This window comes from Pseudorca crassidens, chromosome 16 (assembly GCF_039906515.1).
Source record: "Pseudorca crassidens isolate mPseCra1 chromosome 16, mPseCra1.hap1, whole genome shotgun sequence".
In the NCBI taxonomy this organism is placed as follows: domain Eukaryota; kingdom Metazoa; phylum Chordata; class Mammalia; order Artiodactyla; family Delphinidae; genus Pseudorca; species Pseudorca crassidens.
In genome coordinates this window covers 16,462,640-16,483,415 of record NC_090311.1, presented here as the reverse complement: position 1 = coordinate 16,483,415, position 20,776 = coordinate 16,462,640, and the positions used below count along the sequence as shown (strand labels likewise).

General features: G+C 34.3%; 1 protein-coding gene across 1 annotated transcript in view; it reads left to right on the top strand.

Moving 5' to 3' along the window:
* NHLRC2 (NHL repeat containing 2) overlaps positions 1–20,776 on the top strand; it is a 63,084-nt gene that overhangs the window by 15,456 nt on the left and 26,852 nt on the right. The window contains exons 3-5 of the mRNA XM_067709341.1: positions 314–769; positions 3,233–3,354; positions 18,624–18,753. Of these exons, the coding sequence (XP_067565442.1) occupies positions 314–769; positions 3,233–3,354; positions 18,624–18,753 (708 nt within the window). The remainder of the gene's footprint in view (positions 1–313; positions 770–3,232; positions 3,355–18,623; positions 18,754–20,776) is intronic.

Sequence of the window (20,776 nt, the reverse complement as noted above, 5' to 3'; positions counted from 1 at the left end):
AAAGTTATAAAATTTCAACATCTTCTAAGAAAATAGAGAATATTATTTTAAAGCTTTATCTAGATAAAGGACACAGGGTTTTAAACTTAAAATAGCTGCATGGTTTTGATCATACGTGTTTGAATTTAGATTTAAATGTTAATTTTTTATTCATGAGTGTAAACGCAGTTGAAGATACTAATTTAGTTCTATGTTTCCTCTTTTTTAATCTCTGACTGTTTATATTTGTTTATGACCCAAAACCTAATATGTGGATGGTGATATTCAAACTTTAATACTTCATAATGTTCAACGTATAACTTTTCCCGTTTAGATGGTCTTCTGATTGTTGGTGTTCACTCGGCTAAGTTTCCAAATGAAAGAGTCCTGGATAACGTTAAGAGTGCTATTCTTCGATACAACATCACCCACCCTGTGGTTAATGATGCAGATGCCAGCCTTTGGCAAGAACTAGAAGTTTCCTGCTGGCCAACTCTGATCATACTTGGACCCCGTGGAAACATGTTGTTTTCTTTGATTGGAGAAGGACATAGAGAGAAATTATTTTTATATACTTCAATAGCTTTAAAATATTACAAAGACAGGGGACAGATCAGAGATAATAAAATTGGAATAAAACTCTATAAAGATTCTTTGCCACCTTCACCATTGCTGTTTCCTGGCAAAGTAACAGTAGACCATGTTTCTAATAGATTGGTAATAGCAGACACTGGACATCATAGAATTTTGGTCGTCTGGAGGAATGGACAAATTCAGTACAGCATTGGAGGTAAAGTTTGCTAATTATGTTATATAATGTATTTTACATTATACATGTAAAAAACTAGTTCAAGGAAATGCATTAAAATTGAAATTTATAAATAAGAACTAATTGTAGAAGGGCAATATACACTGATTTTAACTTCATCAGAAATTATTTTGTTAATTGTGTCTGAATTAATCTCTTCTCACTCCCTCAAAAACAAACAAAACTACCCCAAAAAACTCCATTAAGATCAAAAGGAGGAAATCTTTTGTGTAATTTTCAAGTATATTCATATATCCCATCTTGTTTTTTCAAAAAACTGCCACAGTATTGTATCTTATGAAAGTATTATATACATTTTAGATTTCAGGCATTTTAAATGGAAGTATTTCACTTTCCATCAAAATATAGCCATATATATATATATATATATTTATTTGTTTGTTTATGGCTGCGTTGGGTCTTTGTTGCTGCGTGCGGGCTTTCTCTAGTTGCAGCAAGTGGGGGCTACTGTTCGTTGCGGTGCACAGGCTTCTCATTGTGGTGGCTGCTCTTGTTGCAGAGCACGGGCTCTAGGCAAGCGGGCTTCAGTAGTTGTGGCACGCGGGCTGAGTAGTTGTGGCTTGCGGGCTCTAGTGTGCAGGTTCAGTAGTTGTGGCGCACGGGCTTAGTTGCTCTCCGGCATGTGGGAGCTTCCCGGACCAGGGCTCGAACCCGTGTCCCCTGCATTGGCAGGCGGATTCTTAACCACTGCGCCACCAGGGAAGTCCCTAGCCATATGTTTTTTAAGACCACAGCAATACCCTAGGAAGTTGAGTCTTAGATTATGAAATAACCTAGGATTTGTATATTATTATACTTTTCTCTCCTTCCATAAGAACTTAAGCATACTTCTGAATCCATTCCATTTGGTTGTAGTGAAATAAAATTATCATATAGGCATAGATCATTTTCTTTCATATCTCCCTGGTCTTGATCTAAAAAGGGCTCTTATTGACATCTTATATAATTAATAAAATCTGTTAAGTACATTATTAATCCTGCTCACCAGGCTGAACTGACATCTGACAACATAATTAGTCAAAGAGAAAAGTAATTCATCTCTTTGCAATCCTACTTTGGTCACACATGCAGTGTTAGTACATAAAGTAGGGATATCAACATTCCTGATGCAAATAAACAAATAAACTAAAAAATAAACTAATTGTTTCCTAAGTCCTGAGGCTATTCTTAGTATGCCAAGGTATCATTCCCTTAGCTCTTGAATTCATTTGTTTCTTATTTGTTGTTTCTGTTAGAGTATGTGTGTGTTCTATATGGTTTATTTTGCTTGGGCAACTTGGTATTTTGGTTAATAACAGGAAGTTATGACAGTTGTTACTCAAAAAGCATCTGTTATAGCAAATTACGTTTAAATGGTTAAAAGTTTTTAATAGATTTCTAAAATTTTCTAGTTTAGATGGATATTCTCCTTTGTTAAACAGAGGAACCAGCAGCAAGCTACCTTTTCCAAATATGTTTCTAGGAATATTGTTATCTTGTGATAAATTTATAGTTATTCTACAGTTTTTAAAAAAGAATTCCGTGGTCAGATACACTCAGGAAATACTGGTCAGATGTGCTTTAAAAGATTTTTGGTGGTGGTGGTGTCACTGTACTCAGATCTTTTACTCTGCCTAATGTATCTCATGAATATATGAGAGGAGGTTATAGTATACAGTATTTTCCAATCTGAAGTGATCACAGTACTCTCCCTTTTTTTTCCCCAGGGAACTCTCATCACCAACAGTAATAAATAGTATTATTAATAATAGTAATAATAGCAAACAAAAATATGCCTGGCATTATTCTAAGCACTTTACCTGTATTAATTTATTTAGTCCTCACAGTGCTATGAGTTAGGTATATTATTAATTCCATTTTACAAAAGAGAAACTGAGACACACAGAACTTGCCCAGATCATCAGCTAGGAAGAGCTAGGGTTTAAACGAAGTCTGTTAACTTGGGATTCATGGACTATTAAGAAATGCTTGAATGATCCTCATGATTTAGGAACCCCTTGAAATTCCTGTGACATTTTATGGGCATGTGTATTTTTGTAAGGAAAGGGTTCGTAATTTTCAGTTGTAAGCAAAGGAGTTTATCTTCCAAAATTGTTAAAAATCATTCATCTAGATTGTAAAAGATTTAAGTTATTTTTTAATTCTTTCTAGTCTAGATAATAGGTAATTAAGATGCTTTTTAAAGTAATTTCTTCTGCTATCTACTACTAAAGTGTACTAGTAACCATTATCTAGTAAGCCCTGTCATTAGCAAAACTTACTCGAGAAAAATAGGTATCTTGGGATACAGTTTAGTTTTTAGGTAGCAGTATCAAGTTATTTATATTAAAATCCCAGCTTTAAATACAAATTTTATTTTTTCGGTGTTAATTTGAGATAACTTTAAGTGGAAAAATTTTGTCTTACAGCTATCTTGTCTTGTAGGACCCAACCCTGGAAGAAAAGATGGAATGTTTTCAGAGTCAACTTTTAACTCACCACAAGGTGTAGCCATAATGGATAATATCATATATGTGGCAGATACAGAAAACCACCTTATAAGAAAGGTAATTTTCCATTTTAAATAAAGTTTTAATCCTTCTAATCAGAAAAACTTATATTTACTTGCTACATAAATATTTGAAGTGAGAGGGTGTTGCTTAAATACTTCAGATCATCCTCATTCAGCTTTGTTCAGAGGTTACTTGCTTAACTTTATTCTTAGACAAAACACATCAAATCGTTTTCTTAATCCTTTATTTTAAAGTCATGTGCCTAATCACCCAAAAGCTCCTCATTTTGAGGTATTTTCCTAACTACTATTTATAAAGAGATGCTTTGTCCTTTTTCAGTTAAATTTTCTCAAACTTAGAAAAAAAAAAACATACCACTCCTGCATCCCTTCAGCTCTTATGCTTTGGGAATACTTATCTGTCAATTAGTCTTAAAATTTATTTTATCTCATTATAAAAGTAATATATCATCTTGTTTTTAAAAAAATGAATTAATATGTAAAGGTAAAAAAGGTCTCCTAATCATCTATTCAGGCTCTCCAGGGGTAACCAACCATTGTTAAAATTTGTGTCTTCAGAAATTTTCTACTCATGTACGAATAATTTTATATTGAAAGGACTGTCTCTAGAGAATCTTCTTCTTTAAACAAATGGAATCATAATATACATACATAATTCCTACATTCTTTTTTTAACTTTTTTTTCCATGTTAGTCATATGACTATGACTGCATAGTATTACCTAGTTATTTTAAACATTTCTTATTGATGAGTATTCTGACTGTAATCTGTTGGTCTTTAAGTTGTTATTTCTGTTTGGAAAATAAGTAAGTTCATCTAACCCATTCTGTCTGAACATATATGTACTACATATTGTTCCTAAGTACATTTAGGTACTTCCTTGCTTTTCTCGCTATTTCTCTCTCTTGATATTTTTGCCCATTTATATTATAAAAATTATCAACTAATATATATATAATAGGAAAAAACATATGTAGAACATTTAATAATAACCACTGTAATGTAAATCTCCATGAGGGCATGACATTTGTTTTCTTTACTACTGAAATCCTAAGCACCTAAAACAGTGCCTGGCCCACAGTAGGTGTTTATTAGATATTTGTTGAATTAATTTATAAGCAAATAACATCTGTTGAATGAAGCATTTTCTAAAGCGTGAATTCCTCTTAATATGAAAAGATGTTACATGAAAAAAGGATTTTGTGGATTTATAAATTAAAGCAGACTTTTTTTTTTTTTTTTTTTGCGGTACGTGGGCCTCTCACTGTTGTGGCCTCTCCCGTTGCGGAGCACAGGCTCCGGATGCACAGGCTCAGCGGCCATGGCTCACGGGCCCAGCCGCTCCGCGGCATGTGGGATCTTCCCAGACTGGGGCACAGACCCGCGTCCCCTGCGTCGGCAGGCGGACTCTCAACCACTGCACCACCAGGGAAGCCCTTAAAGCAGACTTATTTTTTGAAAGTCTTGCTAATATATTTTAATATGCTAATATATTGTGAATACACTAGTGGGGGGATATGTGTGTGGTATTTCTAAACTTATTTGACCAAGGAGCCCTTTTTAGGCAGAACTTTTCATAGGACTAATAGCTTAATGTTGTATACTCTGGGAAGAGTGCTTTTATGTTATAACTCCTTAGAGGTCAGTATTTCCTTATCATTATCTTTTGGGGGTTCTATGCTTCTAAAATTCATCATAGTGTCATAGATATCTAACAGGATATTGAAGTAGTAATATATGTAGCCCACAACATACAGGGAGTACTTGTCCTTTTTTGATTTTATGTTATTTCTCTTGCTTTAGGACTTAGTGGGTTTTGGAGTATTGACTGCATTTCAGATACTTTTTAAGTAGCATAATCATGATAAATATAGGTTACTCGAGGTCATTTTTATGACTTAGTTTAGTGTCTGCAAAAATGGAAATGAGAGAATTATGATTTCTTCCTTTTGTTTTAAAAAAAACAAAAGTTTTAAAAGTATAAATGTATTTATTGTATTTTACATTTGTTTAAGATCTCATTTGCAGAGGGTTGATCATACTCCTACATTCACAGCCCATGAACATCATCGTTCCATGCCGACCTGTCTCTTGTTAGAATAACTTATTTATTAATTTGTAAATTCCTCTTCATCTCCATTCCCATTTCCCCTGCCATTCCCTGTACATAAGTACTCCTATAGGCAGCCTTTCTGATATGTTTGATTCACATTTTCTTATTTATCTGTGATCTTGTAAAACATGTAGTATTTTGTGTGTGGTTTTTTTTTTTTTTTGGTGTGTGTGTGTTTATAACAACTTTATTGTGATACATTTTACATAGTACAAAGGTCACCCATTTCATGAATATAATTCAGGAATTTTTAGTAAATTTAACAAGTTGTGTAACCATCACCATAAATCATTTTTAGAACATTTTCATCCTCCTAGTAAGAACCCTCATGCCCAATTACAGTTAATCCCCATTCCCACCCCCAGCCCTAATCTACTTTTTGTCTCTGTAAATTTGCCTCTTTGAACATTTCATATAAACAGAATCATACAGTGTATGGTCTTATGTGTCTGGCTTCTTTTATTCTGTGTAATGTTTTTGAGGTTCATTGATGATGTAACATGTCAGTAATTAATTCCTTTGTATTGCTGGATAGCATTCTGTTGCATGTATAAACCACATTTTATCTGTTTAACAGTTGGTGGGCATTTAAGGTGTTTTCCAGTTTTTGGCTATTTATAAATAATTCACATATAAGTTTTGTGTGGACATACATTTTTATTTCTCATGGGTAAGTCTGTAAATACTGGAAGTGTTGATTCATATGTTTTATATTTTGTGTTTAATTTTTTGAGAACGTGCTAAACCACAGTGGTTGCATCATTTTACATATCTACCTGCAATATATGTGGGTTCCAATTTCTCCATATCTTCACCATTACTTATCATTTTCCATTTTCTTTTTTTTTCTTTTTTTCATTTTCCATTTTTAAACTTCTAGGCATTCTACTAGATATGAAGTGGCCTATCATTGTGGTTTGGAATATGTGTTTCTCTAATGAGGAATGATGTTGAGCATCTTTTCCTACGTATATGGACCATTTGTTTATCATCTTTTGAGAAGTGTCTATTCAGATTCATTGACAATTTTTTATTGGGTTTTTGTGTTTTTTATTATTGAGTTGTAAGAGTTCTTTATATATTCTAGATGCAAATTCCTTATCAGATATATGATTTTCAATACTTTCCCACATTCTGTGAGTTGTCTTTTTTTTTATATATATACAAAAGTCAATTGCTTTTTTTTAACATCTTTATTGGAGTATAATTGCTTTACAATGGTGTGTTAGTTTCTGCTTTATAACAAAGTGAATCAGTTATACATATGTTCCCATATCTCTTCCCTCTTGCGTCTCCCTCCCTCCCACCCTCCCTATCCCACCCCTCTAGGTGGCCACAAAGCACCAAGTTGATCTCCCTGTGCTATGCAGCTGCTTCCCACTAGCTATCTATTTTACGTTTGGTAGTGTATATATGTCCATGCCACTCTCTCACTTTGTCACAGCTCCCCCTCCCCCTCCCCATATCCTCAAGTCCATTCTCTAGTAGGTCTGTGTCTTTATTCCCGTCTTACCCCCATGTTCTTCATGACATTTTTTTTTTTTAAGATTCCATATATATATGTGTTACCATACGGTATTTGTCTTTCTCTTTCTGACTTACTTCACTCTGTATGACAGACTCTAGGTCCATCCACCTCACTACAAATAACTCAATTTCGTTTCTTTTTATGGCTGAGTAATATTCCATTGTATATATGTGCCACATCTTCTTTATCCATTCATTGGATGATGGACACTTAGGTTGTTTCCATCTCCTGGCTATTGTAAATAGAGCTGCAGTGAACATTTTGGTACATGACTATTTTTGAATTATGGTTTTGTCAGGGTATATGCCCAGTAGTGGGATTGCTGGGTTACATGGTAGTTCTATTTGTAGTTTTTTAAAGAACCTCCATACTGTTCTCCATAGTGGCTGTACCAATTCACATTCCCACCAGCAGTGCAAGAGGGTTCCCTTTTCTCCACACCTTCTCCAGCATTTTATTGTTTCCAGATTTTTTGATGATGGCCATTCTGACCAGTGTGAGATGATATCTCATTGTAGTTTTGATTTGTATTTCTCTAATGATTAATGACGTTGAGCATTCTTTCATGTATTTGTTGGCACTCTGTATATCTTCTTTGGAGAAATGTCTATTTGGGTCTTCTGCCCATTTTTGGATTGGGTTGTTTGTTTTTTTGATATTGAGCTGCATGAGCTGTTTGTAAATTTTGGAGATTAATCCTTTGTCAGTTGCTTCATTTGCAAATGTTTTCTCCCATTCTGAGGGTTGTCTTTTGGTCTTGTTTATGGTTTCCTTTGCTGTGCAAAAGCTTTGAAGTTTCATTAGGTCCCTTTGTTTATTTTTGTTTTTATTTCCATTTCTCTAGGAGGTGGGTCAAAAAACGATCTTGCTGTGATTTATGTCATAGAATGTTCTGCCTATGTTTTCCTCTAAGAGTTTGATAGTGTCTGGCCTTACATTTAGGACTTTAATCCATTTTGAGCTTATTTTTGTGTATGGTGTTAGGGAGTGTTCTAATCTCATAGTTTTACATGTACCTGTCCAGTTTTCCCAGCACCACTTATTGAAGAGGCTGTCCTTTCTCCACTGTACATTCCTGCCTCCTTTGTCAAAGATAAGGTGACCATATGTGCGTGGGTTTATCTCTGGGCTTTCTATCCTGTTCCATTGATCTATATTTCTATTTTTGTGCCAGTACCATACTGTCTTGATTACTGTAGCTTTGTAGTATAGTCTGAAGTCAGGGAGCCTTATTCCTCCAGCTCCGTTTTTCGTTCTCAAGGTTGCTTTGACTATTCGGGGTCTTTTGTATCTCCATACAAATTTTAAGATTTTTTGTTCTAGTTCTGTGAAAAATGCCAGTGGTAGATTGATAGGGATTGCATTGAATCTGTAGATTGCTTTGGGTAGTAGAGTCATTTTCACAATGTTGATTCTTCCAATCCAAGAATATGGTATATCTCTCCATCTATTTGCATCATCTTTAATTTCTTTCATCAGTGTCTTATAATTTTCTGCATACAGGTCTTTTGTCTCCTTAGGTAGGTTTATTCCTAGATAATTTATTCTTTTTGTTGCAGTGGTAAATAGGAGTGTTTTCTTGATTTCACTCTCAGATATTTCATCATTAGTGTATAGGAATGCAAGAGATTTTTGTGCATTAATTTTGTATCCTGCTACTTTACCAAATTCATTGATTAGCTCTAGTAGTTTTCTGGTAGTGTCTTTAGGATTCTCTATGTATAGTATTACGTCATCTGAAAACAGTGACAGCTTTACTTCTTCTTTTCCGATTTGGATTCCTTTTATTTCCTTTTCTTCTCTGATTGCTGTGTCTAAAACTTCCAAAACTATGTTGAATAGTAGTGGTGAGAGTGGGCAACCTTGTCTTTTTCCTGATCTTAGTGGAAATGCTTTCAGTTTTTCACCATTGAGGACGATGTTGGCTGTGGGTTTGTCATATATGGCCTTTATTATGTTGAGGAAAGTTCCCTCTATGCCTACTTTCTGGAGGGCTTTTATCATAAATGGGTGTTGAATTTTGTCGGAAGCTTTCTCTGCATCTATTGAGGTGACCATATGGTTTTTCTCCTTCAGTTTTTTAATGTGGTGTATCACATTGATTGATTTGCATATGTTGAAGAATCCTTGCATTCCTGGAATAAACCCCACTTAATAATGGTGTATGATCCTCTTAATGTGCTGTTGGATTCTGTTTGCTAGTATTTTGTTGAGGATTTTTGCATCTATATTCATCAGTGATATTGGCCTATAGTTTTCTTTCTTTGTGACATCCTTGTCTGGTTTTGGTATCAGGGTGATGGTGGCCTCGTAGAATGAGTTGGGGAGTGTTCCTCCCTCTGCTATATTTTGGAAGAGTTTGAGAAGGATAGGTGATAGCTCTTCTCTAAATGTTTGATAGAATTCGCCTGTGAAGCCATCTGGTCCTGGGCTTTTGTTTGTTGGAAGATGTTTAATCACAGTTTCAATTTCAGTTCTTGTGATTGGTCTGTTCATATTTTCTATTTCTTCCTGATTCAGTCTTGGCAGGTTGTGTATTTCTAAGAATTTGTCCATTTCTTCCAGGTTGTCCATTTTATTGGCATAGAGTTCCTTGTAGTAGTCTCTTAGGATGCTTTGTATTTCTGTGGTGTCTGTTGTAACTTCTCCTTTTTCATTTCTAGTTTTATTGTTTTGAGTCCTCTCCGTCTTTTTCTTGATTAGTCTAGCTAATGGTTTATCAATTTTGTTTATCTTCTCAAAGAACCAGCTTTTAGTTTTATTGATCTTTGCTATTGTTTTCTTTGTTTCTATTTCATTTATTTCTGCTCTGATCTTTATGACTTCTTTCCTTCTGCTAACTTTGGGTTTTGTTTGTTTTTCTTTCTCTAGCTCCTTTAGGTGTAAGGTTAGACTGTTTACTTGAGATTTTTCTTGTTTCTTGAGGTAGGCTTTATAGCTATAAACTTCCCTCTTAGAACTGCTTTTGCTGCATCCCATAGGTTTTCAATTGTCGTGTTTTCATTGTCATTTGTCTCTAGGTATTTTTTGATTTCCTGTTTGATTTCTTCAGTGATCTCTTGGTTGTTTAGTAACGTATTGTTTAGCCTCCATGTGTTTGTGTTTTTTACGTTTTTTTTCCCCTGTAATTCATTTCTCATCTCATAGTGTTTGGATCAGAAAAGATGCTTGATATGATTTCAATTTTCCTAAATTTACTGAGGCTTGATTTGTGACCCAAGATATGATCTATCCTGGAGATTGTTCCATGCGCACTTGAGAAGAAAGTGTAATCTGCTGTTTTTGGATGAAATGTCCTATAAATATTAATTAAATCTGTCTGGTCTATTGTGTCATTTAAAGCTTCTGTTTCCTTATTTATTTTCATTTTGGATGATCTGTCCATTGGTTTAACTGGGGTGTTAAAGTCCCCCACTACTATTGTGTTACTGTCAATTTCCTCTTTTATAGCTGTTAGCAGTTGCCTTATGTATTGAGGTGCTCCTATGTTGGGTGCATAAATATTTACAATTGTTATATCTTCTTCTTGGATTGATCCCTTGATCATTATGTAGTGTCCTTCCTTGTCTCTTGTAACATTCTCTATTTTAAAGTCTATTTTATGTGGTATGAGTATAGCTACTCCAGCTTTCTTTTGATTTCCATTTGCATGGAATATCTTTTTCCATCCCCTCACTTTCAGTCTGTATGTGTCCCTAGGTCTGAAGTGGGTCTCTTGTAAACAGCATATGTATGGTTCTTGTTTTTGTATCCATTCAGCAAGCCTGTGTCTTTTGGTTGGAGCATTTAATCCATTCACATTTAAGGTAATTATCGATATGTATGTTCCTATGACCATTTTCTTAATTGTTTTGGGTTTGTTTTTGTAGGTCCTTTTTTTCTCTTGTGTTTCCCACTTAGAGAAGTTCCTTTAGCATTTGTTGTAGAGTTGGTTTGGTGGTGCTGAATTCTCTTAGCTTTTGCTTGTCTGTAAAGCTTTTGATTTCTCCATCGAATCTGAATGAGATCCTTGCTGGGTAGAGTAATCTTGGCTGTAGGTTCTTCCCTTTCACCACTGTAAGTATATCATGCCACTCCCTTCTGGCTTGTAGAGTTTCTGCTGAGAAATCAGCTGTTAACCTTATGGGAGTTCCCTTGTATGTTATTTTTCATTTTTCCCTTGCTGCTTTCAGTAATTTTTCTTTGTTTTAATTTTTGCTAATTTGATTACTATGTGTCTCGGCATGTTTCTCCTTGGGTTTATCCTGCCTGGGACTGTCTGCGCTTCCTGGACTTGGGTGGCTATTTCCTTTCCCATGTTAGGGAAGTTTTCGACTATAACCTCTTCAGATATTTTCTCGGGTCCTTTGTCTCTCTTCTCCTTCTGGGACACTTATAATGCGAATGTTGTTGGGTTTAATGTTGTCCCAGGGGTCACTTAGGCTGTCTTCATTTCTTTTCATTCTTTTTTCTTTATTCTGTTCTACAGCAGTGAATTCCACCATTCTGTCTTCCAGGTCACTTATCCGTTCTTCTGCCTCAGTTATTCTGTTATTGATTCCTTCTAGTGTAGTTTTCATTTCAGTTATTGTATTGTTCATCTCTGTTTGTTTGTTCTTTAATTCTTCTAGGTCTTTGTTAAACATTTCTTGCATCTTCTCAATGTTTGCCTCCATTCTTTTTCCAAGGTCCTGGATCATCTTCACTATCATTATTCTGAATTCTTTTTCTGGAAGGTTGCCTATCTCCACTTCATTTAGTTGTTTTTCTGGGGTTTTATCTTGTTCCTTCATCTGGTACATAGCCCTCTACCTTTTCATCTTGTCTGTCTTTCTGTGAATGTGGTTTTTGTTCCACAGGCTCCAGGATTGTAGTTCTTATTGCTTCTGCTCTCTGCCCTCTGGTGTATGAGGCTACCTAAGAGGCTTGTGTAAGTTTCCTGATGGGAGGGACTGGTGGTGGGTAGAGCTGACTGTTGCTCTGGTGGGCAGAGCTCAGTAAAACTTTAATCCGCTTGTCTGCTGATGGGTGGGGCTGGGTTCCCTACCTGTTGATTGTTTTGCCTGAGGCAACCCGACACTGGAGCCTACCTGGGCTCTTTGGTGGGGCTAATGACACTCTGGGAGGGCTCTCGCTAAGGAGTACTTCCCAGAACCTCCACTGCCAGCGTCCCCGTCCCCACGGTGAGCCACAGCTCCCCCCACCCCCCACTGCCTCTGCAGGAGACCCTGCAACAGTAGCAAGTAGGTCTGGTTCAGTTTCCCCTTGGGTCACTGCTCCTTCACCTGGGTCCCGATGCACACACTACTTTGTGTGTGCCCTCCAAGAGTGGAATCTCTGTTTCCCCCCGTCCTGTCGAAGTCCTGCAATCAATTCCCACAAGGCTTCAACGTCTGATTCTCTAGGAATTCCTCCTCCTGTTGCCGGACGCCCAGGTTGGGAAGCCTGACTTGGGGCTCGGAACCTTCACTCCAGTGGGTGGACTTCTGTGTTGTAAGTGTTCTCCAGTCTGTGAGTCACCCACCCAGAAGTTATGGGATTTGATTTTACTGTGATTGTGCCCCTCCTACCATCTCATTGTGGCCTCTTCTTTGTCTTTGGATGTGGGGTATCTATTCTGGTGAGTTCCAGTGTCTTCCTGTCGATGATTATCCAGCAGCTAGTTGTGATTCTGGCGTTCTCCCAAGAGGGAGTGAGAGCACGTCCTTCTACTCCGCCATCTTGGTTCCTCCCTCTTCCTCCTTTCACTTTCTTAATCATGTCTTTTGATGTACAGAAGTTTTATATTTTGATGATTCCCAATTTATCTATTTATTTCTTTCCTTGCTTATATTTTTTGTGTCTTGTAAGAATCCACTGCCAAATCCAAGGTCACGAAGATTTATTCCTATGTTTTCTTGTAAGATTTTTATAGTTATGTCTCTCACAGTTAGCTCTTAGATCCATTTTTAGTTGATTTTTGCATATGGTATGAAGTAGGGGTCCAACTTCATTCTTTTACATGTGGATCCAGTTATCCCAGAACCATTTATGGAAGAGACTATTATTTCACCATTGAATAGTCTTGGCAACCTTTTGAAAATTATTCATACATGCATGGGTTTATTTCTGGACTTTCAAGTCTATTCCATTGATCTATGTATCTGTCCTTATGCCAGTACCACACTGTTTTGATTGCTATAACTTTTAATAAGTTGTGAAATCAGAAAGTATGAATCCTCCTACTTATTTGTTTTTCAACATTGTTTTGACTGTTCTGAATCCCTTGCAATTCCATATGAATTTTAGGATCAACTTATCCATTTCTGCAAAAACTTCTGTTTCTTTCTCATGTAAGTAAATTATATTTTTTGAAGGAACAAATGACAGTTTTATCTTTTCCCTTCTTATTTTTATACTTCCCATTTCCTTTTATTATATTGCTTTTAAGCATTACAGCCATAGTGGGTGTCTTGTCATGCTCGTAGTCTTAAATGGAACTCTTGTAAACTTTCTCCACAAGTTTAATATTTTCCATAGCTTTGGGAAATAAAATATTTATGAAGTTAAGAAACTTTATTCCTTGTTACTAAGAATTATTATATGATTTTATTAAATGCATTTTCTACATTTATGGAAATAATTGTATAGTTTTTTGCCCTTAGTATTCTGATGTGATGAATTACATTAATAGATATTTTTGATGTTGAACCATCTTTTTAATCCTGTGATAAACCTTACCTAATCATGAATTTTTTTAAAAAGTCAAATTGGATTTGATTATCCAAAATTATATTTAATATTTTAAAATTAAATGGCTCTATATTTTCTTGTACTGTTCTCACCAGATTTTGGAATCAAGGTCACACTAACCTCATCAAATGAGCTGGTTTTCATTCTCTTTCTGTTTTTTGGAATAATTTGTCTAACATAGGAATTAATGGTTTTGAATATTTATTAAAACTCCCTTGTAACATTACCTGGGCCCAGGGCTTCTTCCAAGAGGATTTTTTAAACTCTCCTATCAGTTTCTGTGATACATTTCTTAAATCAAGATCTATTTCAAGGGCCCATCTGTAGCTGCCTATGGTATTTTTGCAGATTATATTTTGCAGATTTTGAGTTCAGTAAAAATATAAATAAAGTTACACTGATGAATATTCTTTACAATTTCAGGATATTATAGAGCAGCTACTAAAAATAATGCAAGAGGATTTCACCAGAATAAATCTGGTGATAAATGTAATTCACCATAGTAACAGAATAAAAGATGATGCTTCACTAGATTCAGAAAAACATTGGAAAACATTTAATACCTAATCATGTTAAAATTAGTGAACTTCAAATGGAAATGAATGTCCTCAATATGATAAAATCAGGCCATCTGCAAAAAGCCTACAGCTACACTTAATGCAAAGTATTGAATACTTTCCCTTCAAGAGGGGGAACAAGGCAGGGATCCCCACTCTTACCATGCCTATTAAACATTGTACTGGAAGTACTAGCCATTATAATAAGGCAAGAAAGAGAAATAAAAGATATAGAGGATGAGAAGAAAGAAGAATAACTCTATTTGTCAGTGACATGACATGTACATAGAAAATTCTAAGAAATCTATACAGTTACTTGAACTAATAAGTGAATTTAGAAAGGTTGCAAAATACAAAATCAGTATATAAATATCAACTGTATTTTTATTTTATTTATTTTATTTTTATTTGTTTTATATTTATTATATACTAGTAATAGTCAACTGGAAATGGAATTTTTAAATTCTATTTACTTAGCAACCAAAATAAAATACTTAGAATAAGTTTTTAGAAATATATACAAGCCCACTGTATATCCAGTATAATGGTTAAAATTAAAAAGACTGACAATACCATAGGTTGGCAAGGATGTGGAGCAGTTTGAACTTCAAACTATATACTTCAAACTATAAAAATTGCTGACAAAAATTAATATTGGATTGAAAAACTCAAAACTCAGTTTGCTCTAAATTGATCTATAGATTCAGTGCCGTCCCAATTAAAACGCCATCAGGCTTTTTTGGTAGATATTAACAAATGGGTTCCAAAATTTATGTGGAAATGAAAGCAAAGGATTATTATATCTAAAACAATATTGAAAAAGAACAAAGTTGAAAGATTTACACTACCTGATTTGAAGATTTGCTATAATGCTATGCTATATACTCATGCTGTACTATGTATAATCAAGACAATGTCATACTTTCATAAGGATAGATATATAGATCAGTAAAAAAGAATGCAGCACCTAGAAGTAACCTTACACCTGTGCAGTTACTTGATTTTCTTTTTTTTTTTTTTTTTTTTTTACAAGAAGCTCTAAGGTAATAGCTTGGAATTTTGGTGATGTGGGTTTGGGAGAAAAGTGAAAAAAAATGAATTTCAGTCTATGGGTGTCGGTATTCATGGGAGTCATCTTAAGAAATGTGCACTTACTGAAAGAGAACTCCATACTAGGATTTCTTTTCCTTGAGGTATATGTTAATCAATCACCTGGATAAGTGGTAATCAGAATATTGCTTCTAAAATACTGTTTCTATAGAGCATGACTATCAGTTAGTTAACTGAAAACTCCTTTTTTTCCACACACACACACACACACACACACACACACACACACACACACACACACACACACACTGTATTTTATTTTTACAAGAGATAAACTGACACCAAGCATTGTAAATGGATGACCACAACAAAAGCAACAATGATTGCAATTACCAAACACGAAACACACTCATACCATGGCATAATATTGACATTCAGTCCAGTAATTCTCCACTGTAATGGCTCGTTTACTTTCCAATGAAAATTGATTGGTATATTTTTTGCTTCTGAGTCCTTGTGGGATTTTTTTCTTTTTATTCAAACAGAAAGTCACAAAAATTATAATCATCCTCATCAGTTCACTCAGTCCCATGTAATTAATTTTTTTTCATCTTGATCTTTTGTTAGCACTTTTATGAATTCATCAGTTTTCCATTAGAGTTCTGAAAATGCTTATTCATTCAGTTCAGCAGTATAGTTACCAAAAACCTGTACTTGTCAGTCTTTTCCATGAATTCCTTGAAGATGAAACCCTTTTATAGGAACATTTTTGCAAAAGCATCAGAGTACACCCAGAACTGTCTGTAAATGACAAAAGACTTAAAAATGACCACGGTTAAAGATTTGATGAAAGTTGATAATAATGCAATTGACAAGGAAATTTAGTTATTTCTGAGATATACATTTTAAAGTAATAACTAGAATTATGAATTATAACATTATACCAGAACATATAAGATTTTTAGAAATTTCATGTAATGTCTGAAACATTTATATTAACATATTTCCATACAAATAACCCAAAGAAAATTTAGTATTAGTTGTTTTTTTGTTTGTTTGTTTTTTTGTACTGCAGGTTCTTATCAGTCATCAGTTGTATACACATCAGTGTATACATGTCACTTGATTTTCTAAAAAGCGTGAAATCGGGAGAAAGGAAAGTCATTTCTGCACATTGTGCTTGAACAACTAAATACCAACATGGGGAAAAAATAAATATGACACCTACTTCACACACCATATACAAACATCAATTCAAGATGCATCACAGACCTAAATGTAAATGCTAAAACTATGAAGCTTTTACAAGAAAACATGAGAATATCCTTGTGACTTGCATGTAGGCAAAGGTTTCTCAAAGACAGGACACAGAAACAATAATCATAAAAGAAAAAAAACTATAAATTCAAATTTATCTAAATGTAAAACTTCTATTAAACTTCACTGTTAAAGTGAAAAGCCACAGGCTGTCAGAAAATAGTCACAAAAATTCACAAAAACGCATCTATGTAGGGGATTAGTATCCATGAAATATAAAGGCTTCTACAACTGAAAAATGAGAAGGCAGACCAATGAAAAATGAGCCAAAGATTTGAATATTTTTCAAAAGAAGATATAAGAATGACCACAAGCACATAGAAAAGTGATCAACATCATGAGCTGAGAAGGAAATGTACGTTCAAACCACAATGAAATACCACTCACTGTATATCCAGTATAATGGTTAAAATTAAAAAGACTGACAATACCATAGGTTGGCAAGGATGTGGAGCAGTTTGAACTCTCATACATCATTGGTGGGAATAGAAAATGATAGAGCACTGGAGAAAACCTTTTGGGAGTTTTTTAATCAAACTAATCATATACTTTCCCTATAACATAGCAGTTACAGTCCTCTGTGTATACCCAAGAGAAGTGAAAGCATGTCCACAAAAAGGCTTATACAAGAATATTAATAGCAACTCTATTTGAAGGCCCCCAAACTGGAAATAGCCCAGCTGTCTGTGAGTAAGAAAATATATAAATGAACTGTGATGTATTCCTTATATGGAATACTGCTCAGCAATAAAAAGGAACATGAATAAATCTCAAACATGTTAAATGAAAGAAGCCTCACACAAAAGAGTTCATTACTGTATGACTCCATTTATCTGAGATCCTAGAAGAGTTACAACTAATCTGTGATGGAAATAAAAAATTAACACTGTTTGCCACGGGGTTCAAGAATGACTGGAAGGAGGTATGAGGGAACTTTCTGGAGTGAACGTAACATTCTGTATATAAGTTGGGGCCACACAGGTTTATGCATTTTTGAGAATTTATCAGGTGATACACTTAAGATTTGTGCATTTCGTTGTAAGTTTTGCCTCAAAAAAGGAAAAAGGAGATCTGAACAAATATGGAACTCTAGTTAATGACAAGCCTACTGAAATATTTAGGGACAGTGTACTAATGTTTATGATTTACTTTGAAATGCATCAGAAAATGTAAATGAATTGAAGGATTGATAGCTGGATGAGATATGTGGTAAAGCAAGTCAGTGAACTGTTGATATATGGATGTTTGGTGCAATATTCTTTCAGCTTTCTCTGTGTTTGAAAATTTTCATGATAAAATGTTGGAAGTGTCTCAGGAGATGAAACCAGAGCATCTTTTTTCAGTAGAATGCATTGATTTTTTGGTTTATGAAGCAGAGGCTATATAACATAGTAGAGCTAGAACTGGTTCAAATCCAAGATCCTTGACTTACTAGCTGTAAAATCTTGGGCTCTTACTGAATGATCTGTGCCTCAGTTTCCTCTAAAGTAATCAAAATCACAGTCATAGGGTTATTAAGATGAGTGGATGGATGGATGGATGGTTGATACTTGGATTAGTTCTTACCACATATTAAGCTCCATATGTGTCAGTTACTGGCCAAGCATAATTGAAATACATTTAATTTAAGAAGCAAGTGTTTTCCTTGATTCTGCTTTAAATTTTCAAATTTCACCTTCTTTTAAAATATTTTATAGTTGAGATGAGATCAACAGCAGTTCTGGTAGAGGCATGATGAGGGAGGGGAGTAAGAGGAAAGTGGGGGAATGGACAGATGGAGAAATGAAAAGGACTGAGTTTTATGCATTTCAATAACCAGGTCACCATGTACTTGATTAGCCTTTTTTTTTTAAGCTTTTTTTTTTTTAAGTATGTTGCACATGGTTTTTTTTTTTACACACTAAAAACCACTCAGTTTTATTAATTAACATATAATAAGTTCACACATACTGTAAATAAAGTACATGTTTTCTGTATGTTCTACGGGAAATAGATGCATTGCATAAAACCTGTATTAATGTCTATAGATTGACCTAGAAGCTGAGATGGTGAGCACTGTAGCTGGCATTGGAATTCAAGGTACAGATAAAGAAGGTGGAGCTAAAGGAGAAGAACAGCCCATTAGCTCTCCTTGGGATATAGTTTTTGGAAGGTCAGGTATGTAAACTTTTGATATTAAATATAAGTAAATTTTGCTAAGTAAAAGTTTTAAGATATTATGGGAACATTCATTTTTGACTAATTCTTTTACTAGTTATTTTATGCTTTTATACCAATGACTTGGGATTTGTTAATTGCATAAAAACAAAGCCAGCAGTAATATATAGAAGATAGAGTAAATATATCATTATATATTACATGTAACATTACATACATATTATATTTTATACACAAGATAGGGTATGTATTTCTCTAATGTTAAAGAATTTCATCTTAGTTGCAGCTTCCAATTAAGATAGTTCTGAATATTCTGAAATTGGACAGACTATAGTTTCAGAATTTCAAAAGATTATTCACACACTATACTGTTTAACAATGTCCTTTTTATTTACTGTCGTGTAAAAAATCAAGAAATGAGAGGGTTTTTTTAGATTATCAATAAAATTTTTATTTAATTATTATAGCTTCTTTTGAGTAGTTAAAAAAAACTTTACCTATATACAATGGAATATTACTCAGCCATAAAAAAGAATGAAATCTTGCCGTTTGTGACAACACGAATGGACCTAGAGGGTGAGAAAGACAAATACTGTATAATTTCACTTATATGTGGAATCTAAAAACAAATGAGCAAACATAACAAAACAGAAAGAGAGTCATAGATACAACAAACAAGGAAGGGGATGGTGGGGATGAGTGAAATAGGTGAGGAAAATTGAGGCACAAATTTCCAGTTACAAAAGAAATGAGTCACAGGAATGCAGTGTACAACATGAGGAATATAGTCAATAATAATATCATATCTTTGGTAACTAGACTTACGGTGATCATTCTGCAATGTATAGAAATATCAAATCACTATGTTGTGTACCAGGAGCTATCATAGAGTTGTAGTCGATTATACTTCAAAAAACAAACAAACGTATAGAGAAAGAGATCAGATTTGTGGTCACCAGAGGCAGGGGTGGGGGATTTGGATGAAGGTGGTCAAAAAGTACAAAATTCCAGTTATAAGATACATAAGAAGTAGGGCTATAATGTACAACATGATTAATATAACTAACAGTGCTGTATGTGTGTATGAAAGTTGTTAAGATGAGTAAATCCTAAGAGTTCTCATCATAAGGAAAAAAATTTTTTCTTTTCTTTTTTAATCTATATGAGGTGATGGATATTCACTAAACTTAATGTAATTATTTCATGATGTATGTAAGTCAGATCATTATGTTGTACATCTTAAACTTATACAGTGCTATATATGTCAATTATATAAATAAAACTGGAAGAAAAAGTTAAGATTAAAAAATAAAACTTAATTTAAAAAGTAAAAACTTTATCCTACTGAATTACTTAGAAAATTGAAAATGAGATTTGCCTTATTTTTACAATCTTTGTTACCTATATATTACTTGACTAAAAGATAATCCAGGAGCGCTAGTACTCTTATTTTTCACTGGCCCTCAGTGTGGCTGACATGGCTATCCTACATGTTTAAAACCAGAGTAATGAAGAAAGAAATTTAGTAGAATATATTGAAAATGGAACTTGGAGCTAAATGGTTTGTATGATTTTCATATATTTATAGAGTGACTTAAGCACCATCTTAGTTGGATGATTTTACATTTGAGATAATTTTTTTATGATGCCGATTTGGTTATAATTCAAAGACCTTAATTTTTTCATTGTGATTAACTTTTTATAAAGCTTTTAATATTTATAAAGTAACTGAATGAACTTCTGGTACTACCTGCACTTAATATATGTAACTTAGGTATTTTGTGTAAGTCATTTTCGAAAATTCCATTTTGGGAATTTGGTGCCCTAATAATGACGAGTTGTTTTAGTGGCTCAGAGTGGGGAGGGGTTGAGAAGGTAGAGGGAGCAGTGTGTCTCAAGAGCAGTCAATAAGGGGATATATTATATGTAGAGATTTTAAAAACAATAAGAAAACCAACTACACCTCGATCTTCTTTTTATCACCATGCACCAGCACTTCTAAATAATTTCAGGGTTGAAAATA